The 27,698-nt window shown below is 55.1% G+C and overlaps 1 protein-coding gene across 3 annotated transcripts; it reads right to left on the bottom strand.

Moving 5' to 3' along the window:
- Positions 1 to 315: 315 nt before the first annotated feature.
- On the bottom strand, positions 316 to 26,007 carry GPI (glucose-6-phosphate isomerase). Of its 3 annotated transcripts, none has more exons than XM_069457402.1 (18): positions 25,807 to 26,007; positions 24,764 to 24,854; positions 24,345 to 24,413; positions 22,776 to 22,895; positions 17,721 to 17,804; positions 17,443 to 17,589; positions 16,639 to 16,710; positions 15,793 to 15,837; positions 14,441 to 14,494; positions 4,948 to 5,008; positions 4,483 to 4,526; positions 4,210 to 4,362; positions 3,128 to 3,257; positions 2,902 to 2,978; positions 1,288 to 1,389; positions 992 to 1,067; positions 840 to 906; positions 316 to 730 (listed from the first exon to the last, which is right to left on the bottom strand). In XM_069457402.1, exons 1-18 carry the CDS (start codon positions 25,926 to 25,928, stop codon positions 598 to 600), a joined length of 1,647 nt encoding a protein of 548 aa, XP_069313503.1. In that variant the 5' UTR covers positions 25,929 to 26,007; the 3' UTR covers positions 316 to 597. The 3 variants fall into 3 exon arrangements, with proteins under 3 accessions (XP_069313503.1, XP_069313502.1, XP_069313504.1); XM_069457401.1 differs by having other exon boundaries at positions 1,288 to 1,416; positions 25,807 to 26,006; XM_069457403.1 differs by lacking the exon at positions 17,721 to 17,804 and having other exon boundaries at positions 1,288 to 1,416; positions 25,807 to 26,006.
- Between the last annotated feature and the right edge of the window lie 1,691 nt (positions 26,008 to 27,698).

Raw genomic sequence — 27,698 nt, 5'->3', positions numbered from 1 at the left:
ATTCACCCAAAACAGACATAATCTCAATGTAGTATTTAAAACCACCCAGTGAACAGTAGCATGTGATTTCTCCAGTCACACTGGTGAGGAGTGAAAGGAGGTCTTGGGATCTGATTACACAGGCCAAGTCAGCCTCCTGACTTTGACCGGGCCCCACTCTCTTCTCAAGGGACCACTCTCCACTCTAGACCTGCTCACTCACCACTTACAGTCAAGAGTCGCCAAGGCACAGCATTCCTCCCACTGCACACTCTGACTGCTACATAAAGCACCATCGTGGGAAAAAATAAAGAAGCTGAGCCTACAGCCTTCTGTGTGGCATCTTTATTTTTCTACCCAGGATGTGAACAGCGTGAACATGGGTGAGAAAAATCAGCTGCACTGAAACACGTCAGCCAGTTGTAAACCAGCAGGAGAACAGATGGACATGGAGGAGCCGAGGGTGACAATTCCAGATCAGCATCCCCCAAAGGGCCTGTGGTCCAAGCCCGCAACCAGAGCTCTGGGCAGGGAAGGGCAGGACCATGCAGTGCAGATTCTGGCAAGGAGGGACAGGAAGGAACAGGGACAACAAAGGTTGCAGCTGAGATGAGTTTATTAGATTCTGGCCTCACGCTGCTGCTTGATGAAGCTGATCAACCCATTGGTGGAAGAATCGTGAGAGGTCACTGGAGCGCTGCCATCAAGCTCGGGCTCAATTTTCTTAGCCAGCTGCTTCCCCAGCTCCACTCTGCCATGAAGGTGAGGACGAATGATATAAGGAAGGTTCTAACCGTGTTAGTGAAATCCTCCAGCCAACCCAAGGGCATTCACCACCCTCTCCTGAGCCAGCAACTCACCCCCACTGGTCAAAGCTGTTGATGTCCCAGATGATGCCCTGAACGAAGATCTTGTGCTCATACATGGCTGCAGAGGGGCAGACGGTGCACATCAGGGCTGCCCCGGCCCAGCCCAACCTATGCCACGCCAGGACCTTCCCCTACTCACTCACCAACCAAGGCTCCAAGAATGAATGGTGTGAGCTTGGTGAACACAATAGAGTTGGTTGGGCGATTTCCTTCAAAGACCTTTAGAAAACACCAAGGAATGCCCTCAAGTTAGTCCTAATCCGCCAACTCCCAGAAGAGAAGCACATTCTGCCCCAGGAGCTAAGATGTGTAGATCTGTGAGGACAGACCCTCCCACTGTGCAGGACCAGCCAGGGACACCACTGTGCCCCTGCCCTGGTGCCACAACTTCACCCTTCTTCCAGCATGCTACCCCAAAGCCGACTTCAGAAGTGCTGACCTTGTGCGGCAACAGCTTCTCTAAGTCCTCTGGACTCTTCCCCGCAGCCTGGAGCTCCTTCCGGGCCTCCTCCGTAGATTTCCCCTTCATCAGGGCTTCTGTCTGGGCCAAGAAGTTGGCCAGGAGGATCTGACAAGAGACACATTATGCTTGAAAACACTGTCTGAGCTTCTGGCAAAGAGACAAGAACACCTGGCGCTTCTCAGCTGGGGTTGGTCCCAGCCAGGTTCACTTGCTCAGTTGGAGCGAGGGTGGGGGCACATCTGATGACATCAGAAGGTAACAAAGCTAACTATTTTTTTTCTTTTTTTGAGACAGAGTCTCGCTCTGTTGCCTGGACTAGAGTGTAGTGGAGTGATGGTAGCTCACTGCAACCTCAAACTCCTGGGCTCAAGTGATCCTCCTGCCTCAGCCTCCCGAGTAGCTGGGACTACAGGCATGTGCCACCATGCTCGGTTAATTTTTTTCTATTTTCAGTAGACAGGGTCTCACTCTTATCAGACTGGTCTCAAACTCATGAGCTCAAACAATCCTCTCGCCTCGGCCTCCCAGAGTGTTAGGATTAGAGGAATGAGGCACCTCGCCTGGCCCCAATGCTAACTGCTCTTTAAGGACTATGTACTACTTGCAAAGAGTCCTGCTAACAATTTTACCAACATCTGTCTTTTAAGATCCTGAGGGGGAGGCATCATCTCTCTTTTCTAGTTGAGCCTCAGTTTCCTCAAGTCAACAGTGGTGGATCACAGAACCACAGAGGGGAACAATCAAAATTCAATCCCGGGTCACTGACTCCAAAGCCTGTGCCACAGTAATCCTATGCTGCCTGCACACCCAAGACAAGGCACAATAAATTCTCTTTGAAGACTCTGTTAGGCTGTGAACTGGATGGTTTCCCATGTGCTGCTGTGACAGGCAAGATCTCGGCTCTGTGATCTTCGCTCTCTGCTGTTCTGCCTGTGTATGTTACACTACACACAAAAAAGGTTTTAAAGATGGAATTAAGGTTATGAACTTTACAAAAGGGGATGTTTTCCTGGATTACCCACTGGGCCCAATCTAATCTCATGAGGCATTAACAGCAGACGAGGAAGGTAGAAGAGGAAGGCAGGCCAGTCAGCCAGAGAGATGCCACAGAAGTGGCAGGAGAGAATCCAAGTCTGAGAAGGATTCAATCTGCCATTGCTGGTTCTGTGATAAGGCCACGAGCCAGGGACCTCTAGAGAACTGAAGATGATCCTCCGCCGGCAGCAAAGAAACTAGACCTTGGTCCTACAACCACCTGGAAATGAATCCTGCCAACAACCCGACTGAGCAAGGAAAAGGATTTCCACCCCCGCCCCGAGTCTCCAGAAGGAAACAGTCCAGTCCTGCCAGCATCTTGATTTCAGCCTGTGGGACTCAAAGCAGACACACAGCAGTCCCGCTGGACTTCTGACCTGCAGAAGCTCTGAGATAATAAATGAGTATTATTTGAAGACACTAGGTTTGTGGTAATTTGTGACGGCAGGAATAGGAAACGAACGTAACTGCTGCCCAGCGCATCAGATCTGAAGAGGTCTGGGTGTGACGTGAGCCTGCGGAAGCGCAAGGGCAGGTCTGGATGGGGGCTCTTACCTTGTGATGCAAACCCTTCCGTATCGGGTGCTGGGTCTGGACCGGGATGAGAAAGTCACAGGGGATCATCTTGGTGCCTGTGAAGGGCACTGTGGTCACCCACCTGACCCCAGCCCCAGGGAGCTCCCCCTGTGGCCTAGAGGAGAGCACTGACGTAAGTGACGAGTCCCTGCTGGCAGATCCTTCCCCTCCCAGAACCATCCGTGTCCAGGCCAGACGTCCCTACCTTGGTGGATGAGCTGGTAGAAGGCATGCTGGCCATTGGTCCCTGGCTCCCCCCACACGATGGGGCCCGTCTGGTGGTCCACACGGGTGCCGGACTTGGTGATGTACTTCCCATTGGACTCCATGTCGCCCTGGAGTGGGGACAGAAACCCAGCACTCTACCTCAAGTCTTGCTCCTTTATGTACTGTGTGCAAGTCCTGCCTCGGGTGCTCCAGGCACACCTGCCCTGCCCTGCCCTGGCCCCGTGAGGTCGGCCTGCACATGTGTGTCCACAGGCACAACCCTCTGCCTCCCAAACCATAGGGACACAGCCTCCCAAGCTTTCTGGATTAGACCACTCTGCAGGAAGGACCCATGACCAAGAAAAGGTGGGTCTGGAGGTCAGGCGAGGACCTCCCTGAAAACAAAACTGGTCACAAAATCTTCAACTCATTTCTTAAGGGAGGGGCAGGCTGGGGTCCCGAGTGTACAGCCACTGAGAGCTGTCACTTCACCTGCACGCTACACACTCAGTAACAACCCAGACCCTGGTCATGGTAACCCCCACCCAAGCAGTTGGGACTTGGGGAGCCTCGGCCCCTCCTTCGATCACAGATTCACCTCCAGGGGTTGGTGAAAGTCTGCTGTACCTGCCCAAAGGAGCTCAAGGACTGCAGGGCCTACAAACCAGGTTAGTACTAAACAAAAGCGGGGACAGACGTGGACAGGCTTCTGGGAATAGAATCTGACCAGGAGAGGGGCTGCTCAGTCTCTGGGGCCCTGCAGACTCCAAGGGGGCAGAGGGCTGTGTACCCCAAAGAGGTACCACAGACTGGACACAGACTTGCTTTCCTGAAGGCACAAAGGCAGTGCGGGTGGTAAGGGGCCCTGGCTCACAACCCCACCCTGTGGCAGGCATGCGCAGTGATGCCCAAGAAAGAAATGACGCAGCTGAGACACATTCCCTGAGTCCAGCCAGGACCCGACTGGCTTGATAACCAGCCATGTTCCTTCCACTCTGGAGGAGCTGGCACCTGGGCTCCCTGACCTCCCAGGACCCCACAGGCCCTGCTGACTCCACAGCTGGGCTTGGCAGCTGGTACCTGCTGGAAGTAAGCAGCAAAGCGGTGCATGTACTGGTCATAGGGCAGCAGGGCCTGCGTCTCGCACCCAAAGCAGTTGATGTACCAGATACCCAGCAGGGCCAGCAGGACAGGGGCGTTCTTCTCCAGGGGCGTCGTGCGGAAGTGCTGGTCCTGAAACAGGAGCAGGTGGGTGGGAGCTGAGCGGCTGCCGGGGGAGCGAGGGAGGGAGGGAGGGGCAGCGGGGAGAAAGGGAGGCGTCTCTGGCCAGAGAACAGGAGCCTCGGCACTCACCATCCAGTGAGCCCCCGAGAGCAGCTGCTCGAAGTTGTCAAAACCTGCGACACAAAAGCAGAGTCAACAGAAACAGCCACGCCCTGCATCCTCCAGGCAGTGCTCACAGCTTCTTAGGGACCCAGGGAAGGCTGCGTAGAGGCCAGAAGACATGACGCGGGAGGACTTGCCCTTGCGGAAAGCCTCTCTCGGCAGAACTGGCTCTGAGCACAGGCATCCAGCTCTGCCGAGGACGGGAAACAAACCGACTGCAGTTGCGAGGGGCAGGAGGGCCAGTCTGCAAACTGTACAGAAAACCCAGACCTTCCTTTTGGGTCTGAAAGAAACATTCCAGCCAAGGGCAGAGAGGCTGGCAGCTGCATGGACAGCGGGGTGTTCAGGGACACGAGTCCCCCACCCTGACCTCAGGCTGCAACACTGTCTCCCACGGGGGCCGCAGGACGCAGGGACACACGACACACTCACCCACGTGCAGGGCGATGGAGAGTCCGATGGCTGACCAGAGGGAGTAGCGTCCTCCTACCCACTAGGAGAGACGGGAGAAAGTGCTGAGGGAGGGCCAGGACACCCCGCCCCCCTCCCGCCTGCCTCGAACTCCTCTTCGGAGAGCACTGCTTTTCCACAGGTGCCGCTCGGAGGGCCTGGCCCAACCCACACCTGGGCAGCAAGACAGCAGGCCAGGCGCTGGCAACCCTTTGGGCTGACCACCAGGGCAGACAACACGCGGACTGACACAGCCACAGACTCACTGAAGACCTTACCATGGCTTCCCTGACAGGCCTGGGCATGTCCCCTCAGACACCGGCAGCCCCAGGGCCTCACACCTGTGCCCTGCCCACCTTCAGAAACTGACAGACCCAGAGCCTCATACCTGTGCCTTGCTGACCTCTGCAGACACTTGGCAGACCCAGAGCCCCATACCTGTGCCCTGCCCACCTCCTCAGACACTGGCAGACCCAGGACCTCATACCTGTGCCCTGCCCACCTCTTCAGACACTGGCAGACCCAGAGCCCCATACCTGTGCCCTGCCCACCTCCTCAGACACTGGCAGACCCAGAGCCCCATACCTGTGCCCTGCCCACCTCCTCAGACACTGGCAGACCCAGAGCCCCATACCTGTACCCTGCCCACCTCCTCAGACATGGACAGATCCAGAGCCCCATACCTGTGCCCTGCCCACCTCCTCAGACACTGGCAGACCCAGAGCCCCATACCTGTGCCTTGCCCACCCCCTCAGACATGGACAGATCCAGAGCCCCATACCTGTGCCCTGCCCACCTCCTCAGACACTGGCAGACCCAGAGCCCCATACCTGTGCCCTGCCCACCTCCTCAGACATGGACAGATCCAGAGCCCCATACCTGTGCCCTGCCCACCTCCTCAGACACTGGCAGACCCAGAGCCCCATACCTGTGCCCTGCCCACCTCCTCAGACACTGGCAGACCCAGAGCCCCATAGCTGTGCCCTGCCCACCTCCTCAGACACTGGCAGACCCAGAGCCCCATAGCTGTGCCCTGCCCACCTCCTCAGACATGGACAGATCCAGAGCCCCATACCTGTACCCTGCCCACCTCCTCAGACACTGGCAGACCCAGAGGCCCATACCTGTGCCCTGCCCACCTCCTCAGACACTGGCAGACCCAGGACTGCATACCTGTGCCCTGCTGACCTCCTCAGACACTGGCAGACCCAGGACCTCAAAACTCTCCCCTGCCCACCTCCTCAGACACTGGCAGACCAAGGACCTCATACCTGTGCCTTGCTGACCTCCTCAGACACTGGCAGACCCAGAGCCCCATACCTGTGCCTTGTCCACCTCCTCAGACACTGGCAGACCCAGGACCTCAAATCTCTGCCCTGCCCACCTCCTCAGACACTGGCAGACCAAGGACCTCATACCTGTGCCTTGCTGACCTCCTCAGACACTGGCAGACCCAGAGCCCCATACCTGTGCCTTGTCCACCTCCTCAGACACTGGCAGACCCAGAGCCCCATACCTGTGCCCTGCCCACCTCCTCAGACACCAGCAGACGCAGAACCCCATACCTGTGCCCTGCTGACCTCCTCAGACACTGGCAGACCAAGGACCTCATACCTGTGCCTTGCTGACCTCCTCAGACACTGGCAGACCAAGGACCTCATACCTGTGCCTTGCTGACCTCTGCAGACACCTGGCAGACCCAAGCCCCATACCTGTGCCTTGCTGACCTCCTCAGACACTGGCAGACCCAGAGCCCCATACCTGTGCCTTGCCCACCTCCTCAGACACTGACAGACCCAGGACTGCATACCTGTGCCCTGCCCACCTCCTCAGACACTGGCAGACCCAAGCCTCATACCTGTGCCTTGTCCACCTCCTCAGACATCGACAGACCCAGAGCCCCATACCTGTGTCTTGCTCACCACCTCGTATATGAACACACCCAGAGCCCCATACCTGTGCCCTGCCCACCTCCTCAGACACCGGTAGACCCAGAGCCTCATACCTGTGCCTTGCCTACCTCTTCAGACATGGACAGACCCAGAGCCCCATACCTGTGCCTTGTCCACCTCCTCAGACACTGGCAGACCCAGGACTGCATACCTGTGCCCTGCCCACCTCCTCAGACACTGGCAGACCCAGGACCTCATACCTGTGCCTTGCTGACCTCTGCAGATACCTGGCAGACCCAAGCCTCATACCTGTGCCTTGCCCACCTCTTCAGACACTGGCAGACCCAGGACCTCATACCTGTGCCTTGCTGACCTCTGCAGACACCTGGCAGACCCAAGCCTCATACCTGTGCCTTGTCCACCTCCTCAGACACTGGCAGACCCAGAGCCCCATACCTGTGTCTTGCTCACCACCTCGTATATGAACAGACCCACAGCCCCATACCTGTGCCCTGACCACCTCCGCAGACACTGGCAGGCCCAGAGCCTCACACCTGTGCCAGGGCTGCCTTCTCAGACTAACAGGCCCAACATCTCATACCTGTGCACACGCACACTTCCTTGGACAATGAAAGACTGAGCATCTCTCACCTGTGCCTGGTCCTGCCTCCTTCAACACAAGACAGCCCTCCACCTCTACCTGGTCCTGGCCGGGCCTTCTCATACACTCAAAGACGCACAAGTTTGTTCCCCAGCCCACGTCCTTGAACATGGACCCAGGGCCTTACACCTGTGCCAGGCCCACCTCCTCAGGCTAAGGGGCCCAGAGCCTCATGCTTGTTCCAGGCACTCTTGTTTGGACGATGAAAGACCCAGCAACTCCTACCTGTGCCTAGTCCTGCCTCTTGAGACACTGAGAGACCCCGAGCCTCATACCTTAGTGTAGTCACGGCCCCTCTGACGGTGACAGGCCCAGCACCTCACCCCACGCCCTAGGACACTGACAGTGGCCCATACTTGGACATGACTTATCTCAGCCGCAGCCCCGAGCAGGCCCAGGCCTACCGCTCACACGGCGCCTCCTCGTGCTGCGCCGGCAGACTCCGCGTTGCGACCATTCACGGAGCACCTACCACAGTGCTAGCACAGGCACGAAAGCCGTCAAGTCGGGGAGAGAAGTGTGCATGCAATAATCACGCTGGCAAGGGTGACACTGAGAAACGAGTGCTCAGGAGAAAGGGGACACGGTGCCGAGACCAACTACGAGAGGAGTCTGAGGGGTGCTCGGCCCAGACGGCAACGGAGAGCGGCACACCCAGGCAAGCACGGAGCGAGAGGCGTTCCAGCAGCCGGAACAGCACAGGCCGACGCCCCGGGGCAAGAGCAGCCTTTCTTAGGAGAAAATAAAGCCCCAAAGGAAATTATCTGAGTGACTTGGCTTTTCAATTCAAGCCAAGGATGGTCCAAGACTAGGACCCTTCTAGATACAAGGAGAGGTGTTAACTCATGACATCCAATAAATGCCTTGCGGTATTGGAGCTCAATTCCCTCCTGGGAGCCCACTGAGACAGGCTGGGCAGGAAGAAGCATAGCGCATTCTAGAACATAAAGGAAGGAGTGAGCATCCGAGAGCCAAAGCCAAGAGTTGAGGCAAGAGCACCAGGAGTCTGTGGGTGAGGTGAGAATGGGAGTAAACAGACCACTTAGGAGTCCCAGGGGTCACCCAGAGAATGCCGCCACTCTGGCCAGGGGAGTGCAGAGGACTGAATCAGGGAGCTACCAAGCGTGGCCCAGAGCTTTCTGGCTTGGCAATGAGAGGAACAGGGGGGTCCCTCACCTGGAAAAGGTCTAGGCTTGGAGAGACCTTACCTCACAGACACAGTCCCATAAATTAACCATGCTTGACACAGGCTCTCAGATCTCACCTCACTGATTCAGCTCCAGAAACTGGACCTGAGCAGACGGCCAGCTGTCAGACTGACAGATTCCAGGCTACTGACCTTGGCTGAGACCAGGTCCTCAGATGTCAAGGCAGAGCCCAGCAATGCCAAACAGGGTCTGATATGAGCCTCTAAGATCTCAATCTGCAGACACAGGTTTCTAGACCTCACCTTTACCTGCAGAGGGCCTTGTAGAACATACCTTAAAGAGGCAGCTCCTCAGTTTGATGTTCTGTGCCTCACCTACCCCAGACCTCAGACTTTACCCGATCGAACCAGGTATAATCCTACCTTTTTCCTCCCTTGGTCAACTCAGACTCTATGCCACCCAGAATGCAATGCCACCTTGCAGTCCAACACCTCGGACTGGTTGTAGATCCTCGGGCTTCAGCAATGCCCTGGGCTCTGCCTATCACACCTGATCAGGTGCTGAGAACGGGTAGCTGAGCTGGCTCAGGGCATTCTATCTGTCCTACCTGATCCTTACAGCCCCCCAAACATCACCAGGCAGACCCAGGCGCACACACCTATGACCACTGTGGCTTTCCCTTGGTAAGAGCCCACGCTACCCACCTGCCTGTGCCTGATCCGAACACCAAGGGGCCCACCTGTGTCTGACCCGCTGCCTCAGGCCTAGCCAGCCACACCGATAATGCATTCCTGAGCTAGACCCTGCCCACCCACTTCACCTAACAAGCCCAGGAATACTTTTGTGCCTGAACCCAGGTGGCAAGAACCCACCCAAGACCATGTTTATACACCTCCACCAAACTGGCCCTGGATCAGACCCGCTGACGCAGCTGGGTGAACACACCAGCACTGGGCACGGATGCAATGGCTTCACCCGGGAGACCTGGCTCTGCCCACCGTGTGCAACTCCAGCGCCCGCACTGCAGGTTAGACGCCTGTCAGAGACATGTTCCAGACACCTTGCTTGGGTGAGGGCCCAGGCTTCACATACCTGTCTGTGGCTAATCCTGACCCCTCAGACCTCAACTGACAGACCCAGGTCCACTTCTCTGAGCCCAGCTGACTGCTCACACCTTCCCGGGATCCAGCCCTATTTCCCTGAGCCGGACCTCGGCAGTCTACACCCTGTGTCTCGCTCAGCCTTTCACGTCTCAGGCAGATCCAACGCCATCAACCTCTGCCCAACTTCAGCACTAACTACCTCACTGAGGAGCCTCAGACCTCATCGACTGGGAACGCCTCTGCATACCTGTGCTCCACACACCTGACCTGACAGATGTGGTTCCACCAACTTGTGACTAAGCCATTCTCCCCTGGCCTAGGACCAGGATCAACACACCTGAGCCAGAGCCTCAATGCCTTCAGCTGCAGACCCCATTTGTATATACCTCTAGCTCCAAAGTCCTTGCTTGAGAGAGACACATCTACCTACCCGTGTCTAACTTAGGGCCACGGACCTCCTATGAAACCCAGTGTTCTACCTACCTGTACGACCCCAGTGCTGTGAGCCTGACCTGAGAAGCCGCTCTACTCACCCAGGCTGAACTCTGGTTCTTCGGGCTTCACCACAAAGACTCAGGAGTACATACCTTCGCCTGAAGCCAACTCCTGAAAGAGCCAACTCTACCCACCTGTGTTCAACCCTAACCCCTCAGGCTCTTCAAAAGACTACATCTGGCAGACCGATTTTGCCTACCTGCCTCTGACCCTGGCTCCTCAGACAACACCTGGCAGGCCAGGCCTACCTACCTGTGCTTCTCCCTGGCTCCTTACGTTGCATCTGGTGGGCCAGCTCTATCTACCTGTGCTTGACCTTGGCGCCTCATAGCACACCTCGTGAGCCAGTTCTACTTACCTATGCTTGACCCTGGCTCTTCAGACCATACCTGCAGGCCAGCTTTACCTACCTGTACATGACCCTGGCTCCTGAGACCACACCTGAAAGGCTAGCTCTACCTACCTGTATATAACCCTGGCTCTTCAGACCATACCTGGCGGGCCAGCTCTACCTACCTGAACCTGACCCTGGGTCCTCACACTGCACCTGATGGGCCAGCTGTGCCTATCTGCATTTGATGTTAGCTCCTGAGACTGCATCTAGTGGGCCAGCATCCCCTACCTACATTTGACCAGGGTTCCTGAGATTATACCTGGGAGGCCAATTCTGCCTACCTATATCTCACACTTCAACTTCTCATACCTCCTCCAACACGACTGGTTCCTCTTACCTGGGCTTGACTATGACTTCTTGTATCTCACTGGACCATACTCAGTTTTGTGAACCTGCCCTGATCCTGGCTTCATAGACCTTACCTGACAAACCCTGCTCTAACACCTGTACTTAACTCATGTTCTTCAGAACTGACAGACCCAAAGATACTAACCTGTGCCAGATACAGACTCCACACAGTCCTACCCAAGAAGCTCCCTTCCACATACCTGTGCATGGCCACAAGTCCACAGGCTCGCCCAAGAGAAGTTCCACCTGCCTATCTTGACCCCACCTGCAAAACCCAGATCTACTCACTTGTGCCAGATCCCAGTCCCTCAGGGCTCACCCACGAGACCTAGTCACCTGATGGGCCTAACTCTGGTTCCTCAGGCCGCACCTGACACAGCTGCTCTACCTACCTGTGCCCGATCTCAACTGCAGGACAGAGATTAATAATCTGACCACGGCTCTTCAGGTCACCTACCTCTGCTTGCCCCTGGTTTCACAGAAGTTACCTGACAAACTCTACCTGCCATGCTGGACCCAACTTCTCAGACTTGGGTACAAACAAGGGCCTCCTGACCTCAGCAGCTCAGACCTTACCTGTGAGACCCAAAAGCACAAACCTGTGTCTCACCTTAACCCCTCAAACCTCACCTGCCAGACCTGCTCTACATACCTATACCAGACCCAGGCTTCATGAACCTTCCGGATGGATGCAGTTCTCCATCCCTCCACCTGACTCCAGCTTTTCAGTCTTTTTCCAGGGGACCCAGGACCACAGTGCCCCCCATCCTCCCAGCCCTGTGCATCATCAGAGCTGCTCAGACGTCACCTGAGGACATAGTTCCAACCTGGACCCAATCATGGATTTTTGTCCTCATTTGTCATAGCCAGCTCTACCTGCCTACCTTCAGCTTCAGTGTCCTCACCTGACCAACCTGGCTCTTCCTGCATGTACCCAGTCTTGGCTCCTCAGGCCTCCGCTAAGAAACCCAGTCATACACACCTTGTCTGATGCCAGCTCCTGAGACCTCAGACAGACATGCTCCACAGACTTTGCCCGAAAGACGCCACTACACACCTAACCTGAACAGACGCTTCCCTCAGACCTGACAGACCCCCGGCTGCTTCCCTCGGCCTGAAGGGAGCCTGGTGAGTCGTGCTGCCCAACACTGTCCGCCCGACTAGGGCCTTGGACACGTGGCCCTGCAGATGCAGGATTCTAGATCAGTACCTACCACAAGCCTGTCGGACCGCGCCTCACAACAGAGCTCCTCAGTCCGTCTGCTTCCCCTGCTCCCCAGTCCTCACCTCCTTTTGTAACGAGGTACGTCCTACCTCTCTGTCACCTGGGCTCCTCAGACCCCACCCCAGCCAGACCCTGATGCCACAGACCACACCTTGGACCTGTTATGGATTCTCAGAGGCCTCTGTGACATCCTGAGCTCTGCCCATCACACCTGGTCAGGATGCTGAGAACCAGACGGCTCACCTGTGTTTACCCGAGTCCTGTACACTTCGTCTGAGTGATCAGCCACCCACTACCTGATCCTCACTTTTCAGAACCATGCAGGGAGACCCCAGTGCACCTACCTGTCCCATGCCACAGATCTAGACCTATTCCCACAGAGCCAGGCTTGAATAGCTGCACAGGACTTTGGCTCTTCGGCCCTCGCTTGATGGAACCATCTCTAAATACCTGTGTCTCCTCCAGAATTCACAGACCTCACCTGTATCGTTCCCTGTCCTGGCTCCTCCTAACTCACCTGTACCTGTCCAGGCTCCTCTTTGGAACTCACCAGCCAAAACTGGCTCTCCAATGTGTGCTGACTCTGGCTGAGGCCTGAGAGACCCCATGGTTTATCTCTGCCTGATCCCGACACACGAGGCTGCCCGGTGACTGACCCCGGCAGACGAGTCTCACCACCTACACATACCTGCACCAGCCCAGACTCTTTCCCTCATCTCGGAGCCCGTACAGCATCCCTGCACCTGACCTTATGCCTCCATCTTGCCTGAGGGACCCTAGTGCCAGAAACTTCACCTGTTCCTGTCCCTGGGTTCTTCAGCACCACCTTCTTGACTCAGCAGCATACACTCTAGTGACTCCAGCAGGTACCTCCTCCAGCCTCCGTGGAGGCCTCCACTGTGCTCGCTCCAGCCACTCAGGCCTCACTGCCTGGCCCCGGCCCCTTGTTCCTGTGCCCACCTGTCATCTCTGGGCCTTACCTGCAAGACCCCTCCTCTCCCTAAGCCACACCCCAACTCTCTCTGCATGCTGGGTGGACGTGGGCAATGACATCCCTGCTCTGCTGGGCTCCTTGCCTAGCGGGGGCGCCCGCACGTCCCTGCCCACCGCCTGCTCAGGCTCCAGGTCCCAGGGAGGAGGTGGACGGTGCCCCTCTCCTTAGCAGGCATGCAACATCTGTTAGAAGCTGCACAGTCTCTCTCGACTGGGGTTCCTCATCTGCGCCACTGGACGCAGAACATGATCTGAGTGACTCTTCTCAATTCTTCCAAGGATGGTACATAATTAGTCCCATTCTAGAAAGAAGTTAACTCATTATACAGAGTGGACAGCTTGGGGCATTAGGGCTTCATTGTCTCCCAGACCCCAGTAGAGAAAGGCCTCTAGAACATTCAGAGTAATGAGGTCACATATGCGGATGCTGCCACCCAGCAAGCACCCTCCAGTCCCAGGGCCTGGAAACAGCCCCAGTGGGAAAACCCCCAGATGGGCACCCCCTCTTCAGTGCGCTTGCCACAGCCCGTGTTAGAGCACCGCACCCACACACACCCGCACTGCAGCCTGCGGCCCGAGCCCCTCCAGCCAGTGCCTGCAAGCTCACAGCCCTCTCACTCCACTGCTGAACTCAGGCAAGCCCACAAGGAAAGCTCCACTGCTTGGCTCCAGCAGAGGTGAGTCCATGTGTCCACCTGTCGCTACAGAGCGGCCTGCAGCTCTGCCAGTGAAGGCAAGGTTTGCTCTGCGACCTGCCCGGCATGGCTCCATCCCCCCCACCAGCTGCTCCCGCTGCTCCTTCCAGGCCTTCTCAGTCACATCTCCTGCCTCACCCTGCCCCTTGGCCTTTAAAGATTGTGGCTGCAGTTCAGAGAAAGGTCATCACTGAGAATAACTCATAACCTGAGCTCTGTGAGGGGGCAGGGTGACTCTGGTTACCCCACAGCGAGTGCTGCTGGCAGGCACCCAGGGGAGTATCTACGAGGCCTTGCAAGCTCTGCCTGCCTCGGGCAGAAGTGGAGCCCTCGTCCTAGCTGGGCTGTTCTTGCCCTACCAGTCTCTAACGGCCTCTCTGCCTTTCCCAAAGCCAGGTATGTAGCAGGTACTCAGTAAATGCTAACCTGACCTCACGGGCCCCTCCTGTGTAGCTGGCTCAGTGGTCAGGACTTGGCAAAGGACACATCATTCACCCAGTGCAGGAAGCGCCTGTACTTACATCCCAGAACTCGAACATGTTTTGAGGGTCAATTCCAAACTCCTTCACTTTGGTCTAAAAAGGGCGAAAGGAAGCACGTGTTAGTAGAACAAGCAGGAGCTCCAGGAGAGGAGTTGTGCAGTACGAGGTCCAGGACCCCCCTCACCTTCCCCAGAGCCCCAGAAGGGGCAGGGCTGAAGCAGCCTAGGAGTCAAGGGTGGGGTCCAGGATCTGCCCACCCAGTGCTGGACACCAGGCCAGCTCACACCCAGCACCCAGTGACTCTGTACCTGCAAATCCTCCTGCTGAGTGGGGCTGCACACCCCGTGTGAGGACCTGGCCCACACACTGTCCTGTAAGAGCTGTCACCTGGGCCTGTCCAAGATGCCAGAGGATGACCCTTCAGGACATCTGGGAGCCTGAGCCCAGGGCTGGAACCCAAGCACATGCAGGGGCCACCCTCCAGGCCAGGCAACACACAGCCTGGACGGCTGCCCAGCCCTTCCCATATCTGGGAATGTGATTCTGCCCAGGAAGCCTAAAGGAGAGGACCAGTCCTGCTCTCCAGGTACTCTAGTCCCCTGGGCAGACAGGGCCAGCAGCCCCTTACCTAGTCCCGACGGGAGGAGAAGCCCCGTTGATGGGCCTGAGCTCTGCCTGCAGCAGGCAGGCCATGGTGCTGTTAGCCAGCCTTAAAACATCCTGTGCCGGGCAGGTCAGCACTGGAGGTGGAGGTGGAGGAGGGGGGAAGGAGTGGCCAGGATGACCTGGGTGTGGTCCCCGGCTCTGACACAGCAGGCACCAGGCAAGGTTGACTGGTGCTGTTATTCCTGGGGCACAACCCCGCTCTATCCTGCTGAGCCCCACTCCCTGACCCTGCACAACCTCGCAGCCAGGCAGGCAGATGATCTGGTTCTAACCCCAGCGTCACTAACTCACACAGTCGCTAAGTGGGTGGCAAAAAGTCACATCCCCTTACTGGGGCTTAATGTCCTTAGGTGAGAAATAGGATGCATCCCCCCACCCCACCCCCGCCCACCTAGCATGTCCCAACTGGGGAGAGGCTGGGGCCAGAGGCCAAGGCAGGTCACATGTACGGTGTTCTGGGTACCAGTCAGGCTGGGAGACAGACTGGTTATCACGGTTCCACCGTCTGCAAGCCTCTCCTAAGGGCTGCAGAGACCGAAGGGGAGAATGGAGAAAAGGCAAGGATGGCCTGCAGCCCCCAGACAACCAACCCTTCCACCCCCTCGGTCCAGCCGAGAGCCCCAGACCTGTGAACCACATCTCGGCTTTTGTGTTCTAAAAGGCCGTGATCTGATGGGGCCAGTGCCCTCCCAGGGAGGTCACGCGGGAGGTCACACAGCACTTACCGTGTTGGTGGACAGGGCAACAAAGTGCTTCGCAACTGCAGAAGGCTACGAGAGACAGAACCAAGTTTTTGTTTGTTTGTTTTCTTTGAGACAGAGTCTCGCTCTGTTGCCCTGGCTAGAGTGCCGTGGCATCAGCCTAGCTCACAGCAACCTCAAACTCCTGGGCTTAAGCAATCCTACTGCCTCAGCCTCCCGAGTAGCTGGGACTACAGGCATGTGCCACCATGCCCAGCTAATTTTTTTCTATATATATATTTTTAGCTGTCCAAATCATTTCTTTCTATTTTTAGTAGAGACGGGGTCTCGCTCTTGCTCAGGCTGGTCTCGAACCCCTGACCTCAAGCGATCCTCCCTCCTTGGCCTCCCAGAGTGCTAGGATTATAGGCGTGAGCCACTGTGCCCAGCCCAGAGCCAAGTTTTACCAAAGCCACCCTAGAGGGTCATCTGAGGGTAGTGATCCTCCCACACTGGAGAAACCAAGGTTGTGTGTGGGACTGACTATTCCAGGTTCTTGGTGAGGAGGCCCACACCAAGGTCAAGAAGGCAGAGGGCACAGGCCAGCCTGCCCATGCCCCACTACAAGCATAGGAGGCCCAGGGATGTCCCTCCCATATAAAATGGGCGTGGCTAGGAACAGACAGGATCCCGCAGGCCACAAAAGCACTCCTAGCCAGTTAGAGCAGCAGCTGTCCTGTCTGGCGTGTCCAGTGCTGGCAAAGCCAGAGATGAACAAAGGCAGGCATCAGAGTAAGGCCACCTCCTGCTTCCAACTTTAGGAGCAACAGGGCTCTCTCCAGCCCACACGCTGCCCACCCCGCCACGAGGGAGGCCCCGCTGCCCACTCACATCCTTGGCTGACAGGAGAAACCACTCCTTCGCTGTCTCCGCATTCGTGATGGTCTCCTGGGTGGTAAAGGTCTGCAACCAAAGAGTACAGCAGTTGGCCCCGAGATCAGGTGGGGTGTGGCCCCCAGCCAGGGCTCAGCAGCAGAAGCCACGTTGGTGCCCAGGTGTCAAAAGGAGCAGTATTTGCGGGTCAGTGACAGTTATTCCACAGAACCTCCAGCCCACATGTACACACAGCCACGATGAAGTTGCGGCATTGTCTTGAGATTCCACACTTTGTAACCAAAGAAACGGGGACCTGAGTAAAAGCCACACCCCACCCTAATCCTGTAGGTCAGTCAGAGGCCAGGGCATGTCCCTGCAGCTTTCTTCAGCCCAGGCTAGGCTGGGTCTCAGAATTCAGACGGAATTCTTAACATTTTACGTGCATTAATGTGAGTAAATGGAGCATAAATGACAACAAAGACCCCATATTGTCAAGGCATGGCTCTGGGATCAGAAAAGAGCAAACGTAAAGATCTGTAAGAATGCAGATCTGCTCTGAGCTGAGCAGAGATCCCACAGAATGAGTGGGTGTGGCCTGAAGACAAAGGCTCAAATGGACTCATTCGGGCTTTCCTCAGGTCAACTGTATTTGCTGTCAGAGAAGGGGACAGCCTGAGGGCAGCTGTGGTGACCCGATCCACAAAGCGCTGTTCCATCAGAGCTGGTCAGGAGGATCCAATGCCCCGGGCAATGGCAAAGCATCCGTCCCTCCTACCCCGACGTAGACAGGCTGGGACCATCGGCACCCAGAGCCCATACCTTGGAGGCGATGATGAACAGGGAGGACTCGGGGTTCAGGTTGGCCAGGGTTTTGGCAATGTGGGTCCCATCGATGTTGGAGACAAACCAGACCCGGGGACCTCCTGATGAGTACGGCTTAAGGGCCTCAGTCACCATGAGGGGTCCCTGTGAGGAGACGCAGCATCAGAGAACAGGATTCCAGGGCCCACAAGAGGTGTGGACAGCAAGGTCCCCTCACTGGGTCGGACCGATAGCTCCCAGCCCCTCACCCCACCCCAAGGCAGTTCTCTCCTCACCAGGTCAGAGCCACCGATGCCGATGTTGATGACATCCGTGATGGCCTTGCCCGTGTACCCCTTCCAGTCACCACTCCGCACACGCTGGCACAGAGCAGAAAGATGTGATCAGCCCAAACCCCGTGGAAAAGCTGCTCACAAACATCGTTACTTCTGTGCCTCAGTGCCAAGTTTCAGGCCCTCGCAGGAGTCTCTTCAGACCACAGTGGTAGATCCCTGCCACCCTCATCACCAACTGGCCTCTGTTTCCTCATTATACAAGTGGGGTGACATCCCCACCTCACTGTAACATTGTCAGAATTTGCAAAACCAGGGGGAACTCTCAGTAGAACCTAATACACCAGGGACAAAGACATGTGAGATGCCAACTGCTGTGACTGGTCTGTACGGGGACAGGAACGTCAGATATGCAGCCAATCTCCAAAGGGATTCCAGTGATTCCTGCCTCCGGGAATTCACACCCCCTGTGTAGTTCCCTGCTCAAGAGGGCTGACCTGTGTACCCATTAGGGTATTGCAACAATGATGGAGGGTGACTTCAGAAGTTAGGTCATAAAAGAACCTGCAGTTCTTGCTTTGCTCTCTTGGATCACTCGCTTTTGGGGAAGCCATCCACCATGTTGTGGGGACACTCAAGCACTCCTATGAAGCAGCCCACGTGGCAAGGAACCAAGGCATCCTGCCAACAGTCAGTGCCAACTTGCTCTTTGTGTACGGGGACTACCTTGGAAGAGAATCCTCCAGAAACTGCCAATCCTTCAAATAACTGCAGCCCTGGCCAACATCTTGACTACAACCTCAAGAGCGACCCCCAAACCAAGACCAACCAGGTAAGCCACTCCTGAACATCTGACCCACAGACTCTGTGAGATGATAAATATTTACTGCTGATCCAAGTCAAGTTTTGGTGTAACTTGTTGTACAATGATAGATAACTAATGCAGATTTTGGTACCAGAAGTAAGATGCGGTCAGAATAAAAAGAGACACGTGGGCAAAAGATGGAAGGACTTTGAGGAGAGAATTAATGAAAGGCTAAAAAAAAGTCTGCCAGCCCTCAAGGAGGCCACTGGCAGGGGTTTAAAGACAAGGAAGGAAAGCATTATCGGAGACTGGAGGAAAAAGAATCCGTGTTATGCTCTGACAGAAGTTTAACAACACTGTGTTCTGCATTAACATGGAAAGTAACGATGTACCTATTGAGACCTGGATGATGTAGCTACAGAGACTTTCAGGCTATGTTGAAGGAACTTCCTGGCTTCTTGGTCCTTATAATAAAATACAAGAGGGGAGAAATAAGCTAATTGAAAAAATTCTTTTTTTTTTAGAGACAGAGTCTTGCTCTGTCACCTGGGCTACAACGCCATGGCATTAGCCTAGCTCACTGCGATCTCAAACTCCTGGGCTCAAGCAATCCTTCTGCCTCAGCCTCCCGAGTAGGTGGGAGTATAGGCATGAACCACCACGCCTGGCTAATTTTTTCTATTTTTAGTAGAGATAGGGAGATGGGGTCTCACTCATGCTCAGGCTGGTCTTCAACTCCTGACCTCAAGCAATCCTCCTGTCTCAGCCTCCCAGAGTGCTAGGGTTACAGGCTTGAGACACCATGCCCGACCTAAATGAAGAACTTTTAAACAAGGAGGAGCCAGGAATTATTGGATTTGAAAATTCCCAGCCTCTCCAGGCAATAACTGATGCTAAAATTAAGAGGTGGCTCCTTGGTAAAGATCAAAGGCAGGGCATTGTCACAAAAGCACAATATAAAAATGAAGCCATCGGCCGGGCGCGGTGGCTCACGCCTGTAATCCTAGCACTTTGGGAGGCCGAGGTGGGCGGATCGTTTGAGCTCAGGAGTTCGAGACCAGCCTGAGCAAGAGCGAGACCCCATCTCTACTAAAAATAGAAAGAAATTATATGGACAGCTAAAAATATATATAGAAAAAATTAGCCGGGGATGGTGGTACATGCTTGTAGTCCCAGCTACTCGGGAGGCTGAGACAGGAGGATCCCTTGAGCTCAGGAGTTTGAGGTTGCTGTGAGCTAGGTTGACGCCACGGCACTCACTCTAGCCTGGGCAACAAAAGTGAGACTCTGTCTCAAAAAAAAATAAATAAATAAAAATGAAGCCAAGAGAGTAGCTATAAAGACCTTTGCTAAGACCTCAGGAAGAAGGAAGGCAGTAACACAGGGAACCTTCTGGTCAAAGATATGGCTTCTAAGAAGCTTAAGGGTATTATCTCTGCAGTCTCAGGAGCAAATGTAGACAAGGATTTATTTTGAAGAAATTTGTGAGTATGGCTCTGGCCGAATGCTGTCAAACCCTCTCCAATAAACTACATAGGAGACCCACAAGGTTTTAAAAATACCTGAATTGTCAGAAATACCAGCTTGGACTGAAAGGAGCAGAAATAGTATAATACAAAAGGAAAAGGGGCCCTTCCGACACTCACATTTCTCCAGGTAGTGAACAGACTGAGAAAACTGTGCCATGTTAAACACAGGCTACTTTTCATGTGAAAACGACGTGTGGAAGTTAAGACAAGAGCCTGGAAGGCTTATTCCCAGGCCTTGAGTCCTAACCAAACAATTGCCAAGTGTGTGCTGTTGAATTTCAGAACTGCTATTGCGTGCCTTTCATTTCCCCTTTTTTTGAAAAGTAATTATCTATCTAGGCTGGGTGCCGTGGCTCATGCCTGTAATCCTAGCAGTCTGGGAGGCTGAAGCCGGAGGATTACTTGAGCCTAGGAGTTTGTGGTTGCAATGAGCTATATGCCTTTCCCCAAACCAACAAGACCCAGTAACTGTTATTGTTAATTTAAATAATAAAGTAATCAACTGCCATGGGAAAATTTCCGTCAATACAGAAAGAAATAAAATAAGCTGCTCAGCTTCTCAACCCTCAATCTCACCAATCAAGGGTTATGATAAACCACTCCAGATGGGAAAATGTGTTAATAACTACACATACCCTTTGCTTGACCAGGTGAGGTTTTACAATGCCCACCAATTCTGTAACTTCTGTTTTCAACTTCCCAGTGTATCCTGAACAGCACAGCAGGTCAATCCAACCATAGCTCCCTAATTCCTAAGTGTGCCCAGGACGACAACGTATGAATATACACTGTTTTTGCTAATAAGTCCTGTGACAAATGAGAGCAGGTTGGTTTCAGGTTTTGCCACTACAATCAAGTCCCAGTGAACACCTTCACCCAATCCTGGCAAACTTTCCAGAGCACAGCCATGGGGAACGTTCCTCACCATGGAGTTGTTGCTGTTCAAAAACTTTTTTTGAACTATGACTACCCCATCAGTCCGAGTCAGGTACTCCAGTGGCCAGCTTTAAGGGGGGCCTTTCCTGCAAACAGGACCCCAGATGGTCAGTGCCACACTGTCCACGTGACATGCCTGGGCACACACAGACTGATCAAACAGACCACCAGGCTTCTGAGGCATATCAGTTCTGCCACTCACAGCACATGGCTGGAAATGCCCTTCCCCACACTTAAAGCCCCTCACATGGACTGACTACCCTAAGGGACACTCTGGAATCCAGGTTCCCAGCAGAATCCCAAGCCTTCCTTGCCCAGGGAAGTCACACTTATGTGGCTGCCAGGCCTTTAGGATTGATGCCAAGATCACCTCCAATTGCCAGCATCATCTTCAGGTCTAAAGGTGGCTCTTGGCCAAAGCAACCAGACTTTGACCAGCCACGCACAGGGCCACTACTCTTAGAGACAAGCGGCAAATGTTCACAACAGACGAGCTTGGATGATCACCCACAGAGCATGCATAACCCATACGGACAGACAGACACACAGGCCCCTAGACATCACCCTTGCACTTTAGGCTTGAGGACATCTGCTGACCCTTGCAGAATCACCCCTGGACAACTGAGGCAACAGTGGTTGACGTGCAGAAACTGAGCTGGTTTCTGAGGCAACCCCGACCCCTGCCTCACACACACAGGAAAAGGAAGACGCATGGTTATATGCATGCCACTGACACACGGACATCTCTTACATATTTCTAAGTGGAAGCGAGCTGCAGAAGAGTAGGTAGAAAACAACCCGTGTGTGCATGTACATATGTGTGTTTCAGATAGGAGACCACGGATGTGTACATATGCTACTACATGCAAAGGGAACGTTTTGAAAGATTTCATGGGAAATTTTTTTTTTTTTAATTTCAGGATATTATGGGGGTACAAACATTTTGGATACATGTTGTGACTTTGCCACACCCAAACCATGATTTGGGGTGTGCCTTTTCCCCTCCAGGGGAAATATATATATATAAAATTTATTTATTATTTATTTATTTTTAAGATAAGGTCTTGCTCTGTGGCCCAGGCTGGAGTACAGTGGCATGATCATATCTCACTATAACCTCAAACTCCTGGATTCAAGTGAAACTCCTGGCTCAGCATTCTGAATAGCTGGGACTACAGGCACACACCACCATGCCCAGCTAATTTTTTTATTTAGAGATGGGGGGTCTCACTATGTGGTCCAGGCTGGTGTCGACTTCCTGACCTCAAGCCATCCTCCCACCTCAGCCTGCCAAAGCACTGAGATTACAGGCATGAGCCACCACACCCAGCCTGGGAAGCTTTACAAAGGCTGCCCCTGGAGAGTTAGCTGGGAGTGGGGTTGAGGCATTTTTACAATATTTACTTTGAGTCTAGACTAGGCAGTAAGTGCATATGACTAAAGAGATTAGAAAATGCAAGTCTCCCCCACTATCCTGTCTCTCAGGGCCCTCATTTTTCATTTCAGGCTTCTTCCACTGGCCAGCTTGTCACCATGAACTCACAGGGGCCTACAATTCAAGAAAGAGACTACATCCACTGCTGCTGCCATGGCTCAGAGCAGGGCTAGGGAAATCGGACCTCAGCAGAGATCCGGGGTCAGCAATCATGCAGGCCACCCCTACCTCAGGCTACAGTGAGGGCCTGAGTCCTGCCTCCAAGGAGAGGTGAGGAGCCGCCATCAGGGCTCCCAGATTCCCAGATACACATATATACAGCCAGGGGCAAGTCCAGCCCAGCAGACGCTTACCTGACAGAAAGTTTTCATCTTGTCCAGAACCCTATTCACCTCCGGCATCACATCCTTGCCATCCACCACGATGGGTGTGTTTGATCGGTTCCGCAGGGCAACGTGCAGCACTGCCCGATCCTGGGGGCAAGGGACAGTGTGTGAAGATCACCCCCTCACTGGGGCAGCCACACTCCCAGCTGGGAATGGTACAATGTGGTCCCGAGAGTCAGCTCAGCCCTCTGTCCACTAGCCAGGCAAGCCCTGAGGCCTCTATATCATAGTCTTGTACCAGCAACCCACCATGTGCTTATGGAAGTAGGAGCCACCCCAGGACTCTGGGGAAAGCGAAGCATGTGGCACCCCCTTACGTGCTGCAGACAGAAAGGGATGGGGGGGAACCCGAACATGCCCAGGATAGGCCCTGAGGGGCCACCATAGGTGTTCAGCGCACAAAAGGTCAGCGGAAAGAACAGTGAGCAAAGGCAGAGAATGGTGGCAACAGACGTCGGAAGCAAGCAAAAAGTGCCTCCAGGGGACCGGAGCTCATTAAGCCTGAAGTAACCTCGTCCTCCTCAGGAGAGTACATGGTGTCTGCTGGCACCATTTGGAAAGTGTCCTTAGCCCCTTGGATGTGGAGCCGGGCAGGCAACTCAAGCTTCTCTCACCAAACAGCTGCATCGCTACCAACTGCTGAAAACCAAACCTGAAGTCTGTGACAGGTACCAGGCAGCTGGTCTAGTCACATGAGTCAAATGTCCCCCCACCCCCAGCTGAAACCAGCAGAGACCTTGAGGGAAGGTCTAAAGACCCCAGGTGGGCAGGAGCATAGTGCTGGGATTGCAACCTGGTGAGAGGCTAAGGTGGAGGGCTTCAAGCCACCCTGCCCGACCCCACTCCTGCCCGACATTCCACAGGCAGATGCACCCCTCCAAGAAGCAATCCTTGACTCCAGCCTCTCTCAGCCTAGCCCAGCAGTGCATGACAGGCTGCCTCTGCCACTTACAGCTGTCACGTCTTAGATAAGTGACTTGACCTCTGAGCCTCGGATTCCTCACATGTAAAAGGAGCAAAATGCCATCGTGAGGACAGAGACTGAGTGCTCAGTGTGGTTTCACAGCTCCAGGCTTCCATAGCAAATCGGGAACAGGGCCCACAAGGCCTGGCCTTCCCACTGCTTCCCACTGACTCCTGCTGAGGAGGTTGAGATCTTCTGTGACATAAGATTCCCCTTGTCACTAACAAATTTGCAGCAAGTATATATCAGAGTTAAGTTCTCCAAGAACATGTCTGAGCAAGCCTGAAGAAACCCTGTTCCTTCGGGTTTGAGATGTGCTCCTCCCTGGGCAGGCAGTGGGAGCCATTCCAAGGAGCTCAACAAACCCAGACTGCCAGTCTTGGGGAAGACACACCCCCAACCCTGCAACCAGCCCAAGGAAAAAGGCCTTCAGGTCCCTTGTTAAGCAAAAGCATTGCCTAAGAGAAGGGGTGAAGACACAGGGTGATGCCACCAACAGTTAGATGAACCCCAAAGGGAAGGAAGAGGCCCCAGCGTGTATGCGGAACCTGGTGTCCACCAAGCCTGCTCACCTCGGTGTAGTTGATCTTCTCGCCATTGAACATGTGCTCCCGGGCGGCCTCCACGCCCCTGGACTTAGCCTACGAAGGGAAGACACTGAGGCCTGGAATCACCCACATTAGCTACCAGTCTAAGTTCCCAAGCACAAGGCTTGGTGCTGCCCCCAACAGGCCCACAGGTGGCTGCAGCCTGGCTCCCTCTCCCACTGTGTGGGAAGGGTCTGCTCAGACATCAGGAACTGGGGTCCTCTGGGATGCTGCTCAGAACCTGCGCCAGGGACAGGTGCTCAGAGCCCTCCATTAGCACAAAGGCAGCTACTGAGGTCCAGTGAGAGAAAGACTTTAAGATGCTCAAGGCCCTAGGCCAGGAGCCCAGCTCGCCTGCCACACTGTGGGGTCACAGGGTCAAGCCTCCCGAAGCAGAACATTACCAGGTCCACCAGCATCTTCATCACCTCCTCCGTCACAAGGTTCTTGGAGTAATCCACCAGGATATGCCCATGGTTCGTGTTGAGGGTCAAGCTGCCGAAAGATGCAGAAGCTGCTGACCACACCCAGGTCTGCGGAGCCTGCCCCCTGTCCTGCTTCCAGAAGAAACATCATCCCTGTGCCACACCCCAAAGGGGCTGCACAGTGGTGGTGTCTCTCCCACCAGGCTGACCTGCAGCAGCACAGTTAAAGAGGCCATTCTGAAAGAACCAAGATGCAGCAAAAAGCATGTATCCTTATCCCAGATAAGGAGCTGGGTGCAGCTGCCCCTGCGAGCCCAGGGAGTGATCACCCCTCCCAGAGCTTCCACTCTTGGCCTCAACTTACTCAGGCATCCATCCGGGTGACACGGCTGGCCAAGGAGGGCTTCTGGGCCACAGACCCCCCACCCTCCTCCCCCCGCCCCAGCATCAGAGACCAGAGCATGCTTGGACGCATCCTCCGCCCAAGACTTCCTCCACGCTCCTTCCCATTTCCTGGTGGTTCACAGGTCTGCGGCCCTAGCCTCTTCGGCAGGAACCATGCCCCAATATCTCCACCTTTCCACCGCGGCCCCCCGCAAATCTCCCGGGCCTGCCCACCCTGCAGTCGGTCCAAGCCCGTTCGGTCCAAGCCCGTTCGCCGGAGGCGGTGGAAGGGGGCAGACCTCTGCCGCCCGCTGCGTCAGCGGAGCCTCTCCTCACAGCTGCGAACGGAGACCTTTCTCAAAAGGCTGGGCGGGGGCGGGGAACCCCACGCAGGGGCCGCTGCTCCTCATGACTAAGCAGCCCCGGCTCCGAGACCTGCGGCGAGCCCGCGCGCCCCCGGAACCTGCTCCAAGGAGACTTCAAGGACGAAGTGCGGCCTCGGCCTGGGCCCCGGTCCGTGGCCCCTGGTCCCTGGGAACCGCCGCCCTGGGCCCCTGGCCCGGCCTCTCAGCCTCCCAGCCCGGGCCCCAGCCCCGGCCGCGCCCGCACGTCGCGCCCCCGCCTCCCGCCGCGCGCACCTGAAATGGTGGAAGCGCTCCCTGTCGGCCTCGAACAGGCTGCGCAGGTTGAGGTCGGAGCCGCGCTCGCGGTGCCACTGCTGCAGCTTCTGGAACTGCGGGTCCCGGGAGAGCGCGGCCATGGCGGGACTGGAAGGCTGCAGCGACCCCGGCGAGCGCCGAACAGGAAGGAGGGGCGAGCGACGGGCGGTCGCGGGAGCGCGCGGCGGCCTTTATGGCGCAGGCCCCAGCCCCGCCCCTTCCCCGGCCCCGCCCCGCCCCGCCCCGCCCCCCGCTGCCCGCCGCCCGCCGCCCGCTGCCCGCTGGGCGACCTTGCCCGCCGCCCCTGTTTTGGGGCCTCAGCTGGTCGGGGCGGCCACTTACGCCGCCGCCGCTCTGCCCGGAAGTGACTGAGGGGCAGGGGCCGAGCTCCCCGTGCCCTGGTCCGCTTCAGTCATTCATTCATTCAACAAAACTGTCAACGCCTTCCGTGTTAACCGGTAGTGTTCCAGGGGCTGTGGATACGTAAGTGCCAAATAATAAGTAAAATTTATGATACATCAGATGCTGGTAGTGCCACTGAGGAAGAGCAAGCTGAAAAGGATGCTGAGAGTAAGGGTTGCAATTTCAGATAGAATGGTCAAGAAAAAACTCACTGGCCAGGTGACATCTGAGCAAAACCCTGACAGTGAGGGAGAAAGCCAATTGGCCATCTGGGAGGAGAGAGTTGGGGCACAGGGAACAGCGACTGCAAAATCCCTGAGACAAGAGCATACTCAGACGTTCCAGAAACGGGGAGGCAAGTGTGGCTGCGGTGGAATGAACCAGGGGAAAAGAAAGAAGATGAGGTCAGAGAGGGAGGGGAACGCAACAAGATCACACAAGACCTTGTAAATCATCCTAAGAACTTTGGCTTTTGTTCTGAGAGAGATGGGAAGCCACTGAAGGGCTCCAAGCAGAAGAGGGACATCATGGGACATGTTTTACAAAGGATCAGACTGACACAGCAGGAATGGAAAGAAGGACATCACAAAGGAGGCTACTGCAATAACCCAGGCAGGGAGGAAGATGGCTTTGGTCGAAGTAGGGGGAGTTGGGCATGGTAGTCTGGATATATTATGAGTGAAGAACTGATACTTTCCTGGTGAGGGAAACGTGAGGATGACATCTAACATTTGACCTGAGTTCCTAGGAAAATGGAATTGTCATCAAGTGAAGTGAGGAAGACTAGGAAAGGTGCAAATTTTGGAGGGAAGATCACGATCTGGTTTGTAAACATGCTAAGTTTTCAAAACCTGTGAGACATCTAAGTGGAGGCGTTGACTGGTATTCATGTCTGGAGAACAGGGGAGAAAAGGTCCGAGCTGCAGGAGAAACTTGGGAGTCATCAGTGAACAGACAGCATTGGAAGTCATGAGCCTGGATGAGAGGGAATAAATGGAGTCAGAGACAAGAAGTCCAGGAACTGTGTGCTCTTATATTGAGCATCTCCATCACACCATTCCCCAGACAGGCCAGCCAACCACAGAGTGTGTCCTGTCCCGCTGCAGTCCCAGGCCTAGGTCTTCCTCCTACCCACCTCCCAACTCCATGCAGTCGCTGCCACCTCTGGCCTCCACAAATGGCTTTTCTCTCCCTGTCCAGAATGATTTGGGGTCCTAAAGATGAAAAAGGGAAATAGGAAGGGGCTGGAAACTGGAGAAATGAATAGTCACAGTACTTTCCAGAGAACAGCCCTGTCCACATGGCCCTTCTCTAAGAACCAGCAACTCTTAAGATATAATCGAGCTTCCACAGAAGGGCGTGGTTGCCTGTCCCTGTAGTCCCAGCTACTCGGGAGGCTGATCCAGGAGGATTGCTTAAGCCCAGGAGTTCGAGGCTTCAGTGAGCTGTGATATTGCCACTGCACTCCA

The sequence above is a fragment of the Eulemur rufifrons genome, chromosome 24, assembly GCF_041146395.1.
Source record: "Eulemur rufifrons isolate Redbay chromosome 24, OSU_ERuf_1, whole genome shotgun sequence".
Lineage (NCBI taxonomy): Eukaryota > Metazoa > Chordata > Mammalia > Primates > Lemuridae > Eulemur > Eulemur rufifrons.
This window is presented reverse-complemented; position numbering and strand designations above follow the sequence as displayed.

Coding starts and splice junctions, on each gene's coding strand:
- GPI (XM_069457401.1), bottom strand. CDS start 25,928: ATGGCCGCGCTCTCCCGGGACCCGCAGTTCCAGAAGCTGCAGCAGTGG. Junction 14,495..15,792: donor TTGCCCTGTCCACCAACACG/GTAAGTGCTGTG, acceptor CGCCCTTTTTAG/ACCAAAGTGAAGGAGTTTGG. Junction 4,363..4,482: donor TCTCGGGGGCTCACTGGATG/GTGAGTGCCGAG, acceptor CTCCTGTTTCAG/GACCAGCACTTCCGCACGAC.